Here is a 5,000-nt window from a genome sequence, read left to right as displayed (position 1 = left end):
GGAAGGAAGGAAGAGGATGGAAGGAAGTTGAATGAAGGAAAGAAGGAAGGAAGAGGAAGGAAGGAAGGAAAGAAGTAAGGAAGGAGGGAAGAAAAAAAGAAGGAAGAGGAAGGAATGAATGAAAAAAGAAAGGAGGGAAGGAAAGAAGGAAGGAAGAAAGAAGGAAGGAAGAGGAAGGAAGGAAAGAGGGAAGGAAGGAGGGAAGGAAGGAAAAGGAAGGAAGGAAGGAAGAGGAAGGAAGGAAGGAAGAGGATGGAAGGAAGAGGAATGAAGGAAAGAAGGAAGGAAGAGGAAGGAAGGAAAGAGGGAAGGAAGAGGAAGGAAGGAAGGAAGAGGAAGGAAGGAAGGAAGAAAGAAGGAAGGAAGAGGAAGGAAGGAAAGAGGGAAGGAAGGAGGGAAGGAAGGAAGAGGAAGGAAGGAAGGAAGAGGAAGGAAGGAAGGAAGAGGAAGGAAGGAAGAAATAAGGAAGGAAGAGGAAGGAAGGAAGGAGGGAAGGAAGGAAGGAAGAGGAAGGAAGAGGAAGGAAGAGGAATGAAGGAAAGAAGGAAGGAAGAGGAAAGAAGGAAAGAGGGAAGGAAGAGGAAGGAAGGAAGAGAAAGGAAGAAAGAGGAAGGAAGGAAGAAAGAAGGAAGGAGAGGAAGGAAGGAAAGAGGGAAGGAAGGAGGGAGGGAAGGAAGGAAGAGGAAGGAAGGAAGGAAGAGGAAGGAAGGAAGGAAGAGGAAGGAAGGAAGAGGAAGGAAGAGGAATGAAGGAAAGAAGGAAGGAAGAGGAAGGAAGGAAAGAGGGAAGGAAGAGGAAGGAAGGAAGGAAGAGGAAGGAAGGAAGAGGAAGGAAGGAAGAAAGAAGGAAGGAAGAGGAAGGAAGGAAAGAGGGAAGGAAGGAGGGAAGGAAGGAAGGAAGGAAGAGGAAGGAAGGAAGAGGAAGGAAGAGGAATGAAGAGGAATGAAGGAAAGAAGGAAGGAAGAGGAAGGAAGGAAAGAGGGAAGGAAGAGGAAGGAAGGAAGGAAGAGGAAGGAAGGAAGAGGAAGGAAGGAAGAGGAAGGAAGGAAGAAGAAGAGGAAGAGGAAGGAAAGAAGAGGAAAGAAGGAAAGAAGAGGAAGAAAGGAAAGAAGAGGAAAGAAGGAAAGAAGGAAAGAAGGAAAGAAGGAAAGAAGGAAAGTGGCGTGCATTGGGGAGTGTTCCCTCACCTGTCGACGCCGATGGCGACGAGGGTGTAGACGCTGCAGCTGACCGAAACGTGCTGCATGAAGGCCACGATGCGACAGAACTCTGGCGCGAAGATCCACCGGTGGAACATGAAGCTGTGGAGAAGGGAGACAAGACAAATGTTGACACAATTGTCATCTTCATGACGGTGATGATGGTGCTGGTGCTCATGGTAATGGTGGCTGGGTGTGATGGTGATGCAGCTTTGGTGGTTGTAGTGATGACAGGGGCGACAGTGGGATGATGATGATAACTTTCATTGTAATGATGGCGATGGTAACAATCAATTAAATCGAATATATGTTTGAAAAATAATGATGAAGTCGAGTCACCATGCGTAATAATGCGGTCAAAACCAAAACAACGTAACTTCACAAAAATGACCTAGTTTTGGGTCACTTGTTTCGATAACTTGTTCTGGTCGACAACCCCCAAGTTGATAAAGGAAGACCGGCGTAAACTTCAACAATAACAACACTGTTCAAAGGAGCCTCACAAACACCTTTGTATCTTGCTGGAAATGTTTCATATTCTTCGCAGTGTACAATCAGCTTTAAATGGTCAAATTGCTAAAGAGTCCTAACAATTAAGGCAGAAAAACAGAAAAAGAAACGAATCAAATATAATACTAAAAAAAAAAAAAGAAAAAAAAATCAACACTTTAAATCGTAAAGCTAGCTGACGTGGTGCTAAAGCAACAACATAGAAGAAGGAAAATTGTTTGATTGCAGTTAGATCAGAGCTAACCAAAATATTAATGCTAGCCAAAACCTAAGATTATATAATAGTCTAGACTGAATTGGACATTTGGACCCCCTGTAGATTAAACTGGATATTTGGTCCCTCCGTAGACTAAGCTGGGCATTTGGACCCCAGTAGACTAAGCTGGACATTTAGATCCCCCGTAGACTAAAGTGGACAGTTGGACCCCCGACCCCCCGTAGACTAAAGTGGACATTTGGACCCCCGTAGACTAAAGTGGACATTTGGACCCCCGTAGACTAAAGTGGACATTTGGACCCCCGTGGACTAAGCTGGACATTTGGACCCCCGTGGACTAAGCTGGACATTTGGACCCCAGTAGACTAAGCTGGACATTTGGCCTCCGCCGCGTGTGTACGAGAGGTTCCCTCTGTTTTCTTTTTTGTAACTCTGTCATGGTCTGGTGACTGGGATATATATGTATTCTATTTGTTGCACTTTTTCTTTGTACTTTTGCGCTCAGAATGTAATATATGAAAACGTTCTGCTTCGCATAACTTTCCAGGTGGTTCACCTTACATGTGTATATACATACATAGATATAGACAGACAATACGTACATACATACATACATGTATACAATGTTCGAAAAGAGCTGGAGTTTGGGAACCATACTGGAAAGAATGAGACACCAGACTCAGAAACACTTGGTAAATTCACGACGTTTCTTACCCTGGGGATATAATGGGCCAGTAGGGATCGATCTCAGTCTCTGGCCTGTTCTTAGATCAACGAAACAGGCAGTCTAGCGTTATGCAAGAACAATTTTATATATTCATATTTTACGTGTGTCGCCCCGGAACGCTGGGCTTACATATTTCATCCTAATTATCTAAAGGCCCAGGTTCCATTCTAAATGAGTATTGGTGACCGGCTACTAAGTTCCTCTTGACGTAAGCTCTTTACCTCCTCGTAACTCTACATTACATCACCACTGACAAGAGAAAAAAAACTTCCAAGGATTTATTTTTTTTTTCCAACACAAGAGAACCTTCTCACTCCACACAAGGATCCAATTTGTACTGCTAACGAGGTGGGCCGGAGCAGCAACAAGTAACGAGGGCGAGGCCGTCACAGCTTAACTTGATTTGGACAGATGACAGACTTTGTGTGTTTTTGTTCCAACGACTTTCAACACCTGAGAAGCGGCATCACGAAAAGGCAGGGTCTCCTCCGTTGTTGAGACCTCGCTTCGTCTCTTGTCCGCTGCCCCTCAGCCGAATGGAATCGTCGTACATTAGACGGACAAAATCTATGTTAAATTCAACCACGTTGTAAGCATTATGTATGCCCTATTTTTTCGCTTTATTCTTTAAACTTCTTCAGCCCAGTGGCATCCTTTCACTAAACACTTTGCACTATTTATTCCTCGGCCAAATTAAATACATACATACATATACCAAAGGCTTTTCCCCCTTTACATGAGGGGTAACCAAAAAGAAAAAAGCATAGAAACCACTCCCACCCATTCCATCCCCTACATATTCCATTCCCCTCCACCCTCCTCCCTCCCTCTCATCTTAGCACCTCCTGGATGACGGGTCATCCCTGCATCCTGTCCACTGCCCTGGGTCAGAAGCAGTGTCGCAAGACACAGCACATCAACAGCAAATTAAATAATTATTCAAAATGTTTCGATTACTTGACTTCTTTATGAGACTAGTCTTTTCTTATCAGCGTTCATTACCGGTTGTGACTTTTCTCCCCCGATTGGTCCAGCCATCAAGTTTTTTTTTTTTATATCCTGAAGGAGAACTGCAGAGCAATCATCATTAAATATCTAAGTTATATCCAATTAAGGCAGAAAAATAGTTTGCCTTTCAGTTCCTCCAAAACTAAGTTTCCTTCTCTTTCCAGTCGAGAGCCACTACCTAGCTTCTCTTCCTCAGCTTTCCCATTCTGTTAGTTGTACGTTCTTGGTCTTTCTTTTATTAACAAACTCTACTAAACATACTTTCATCTGTTGTTGCTAAAGGAGCTTCATTGAAGCTGAGTGGTCGTTCTCTGTCACTTAGGTTATTCTTAACTTCATCTCAGTGAATGATCATTGTAACCGCTGTGGGCTACGGTGAGAAGAAAAGAGTGTTAGCAGGTAGTTCGTCGTTTATTAGCTGGTCACAACTGAACTGATTTTACATGCGGCCAGAGGCCGATATATATACCGCTTGGGTAGTCACCCGTGGTGCGTAATCATGTAATTGCACTGGGTCAGGTTAGGTCGGGTCAAGCAGGGTCGCACTGACATAGGCAGGTATGCGTGGCTAGCGCGTCAGGTCTAGTCGTGTGGGCGAAACAATGTGCGCTCCCCGCCATATGGTTGTCGTGCTTTGTACACCATATACTGGGGACTTATTCGCCTCTGTATGGAGTAAGTATCTCATGTTTGGTTTGACTTGCCTCACTCGGCGGAATTCAAGGCTTTCTGACTTGCCAATAGCTCTCCTCGATCATTCTTTCTGCCACAAAATCACATTTAATCCTTTCCTAACATTTTTCCACGGTCACTCTTCCAGGCCTGAGTTGATTACACTACTTGTGACCTAGTATATTTTGAGTCACAATTACTTAACAAAAGTTCAAATTACAAATACGAGGAGGGAGGGTCGCCCTATATAGTAAATAAAGCGGCCCTGCTGTGGATGCACTGTGTCTTGCTGCATTGCTTCTTACACAGGCATGGGGCAGGAGACAGGGATGACCCTTCATCCACGAGGAGCTAAAATGAGAGGAAAATAGTGGATGGTGGATGGGAGTGGAATGGATGGTGCGTGGTTTCTCTGGCTCCCTTCCATATAAAGTGGAAGACGACCTTGGCATCAGACAGATAGATAGATAAATATGATTATAATCACACGACCCAGTGTATTCTTTATTTTATGAATATGTTTTGAGGAGGTGAGGAGTGGGGGGGGGGTCGTCACGTGCTTAAGCAGTGGGGATAACCTAGGTCCAGATGTCGGAACCTCTTGTGGAGGAGCTGTGCCTCGCTGCATTGGTTTTTATATAAGAAGCGTGGTGGGGACCATGTCGAC

At 44.4% G+C, this 5,000-nt stretch overlaps 1 protein-coding gene across 1 annotated transcript in view; it reads right to left on the bottom strand.

Moving 5' to 3' along the window:
• The window catches only part of LOC143040956 (substance-P receptor-like), a 382,403-nt gene that overhangs the window by 103,306 nt on the left and 274,097 nt on the right, over positions 1–5,000 (bottom strand). The window contains exon 6 of the mRNA XM_076212389.1: positions 1,188–1,301. Coding sequence (XP_076068504.1) covers positions 1,188–1,301 — 114 coding nt within the window. The remainder of the gene's footprint in view (positions 1–1,187; positions 1,302–5,000) is intronic.

The sequence above is a fragment of the Oratosquilla oratoria genome, chromosome 30 (assembly GCF_046742065.1).
Source record: "Oratosquilla oratoria isolate Oo_2021 chromosome 30, ASM4674206v1, whole genome shotgun sequence".
Lineage (NCBI taxonomy): Eukaryota > Metazoa > Arthropoda > Malacostraca > Stomatopoda > Squillidae > Oratosquilla > Oratosquilla oratoria.
Note: the sequence above shows the minus strand (reverse complement) of the source record. Positions and strands in the feature narration are given on the sequence as shown.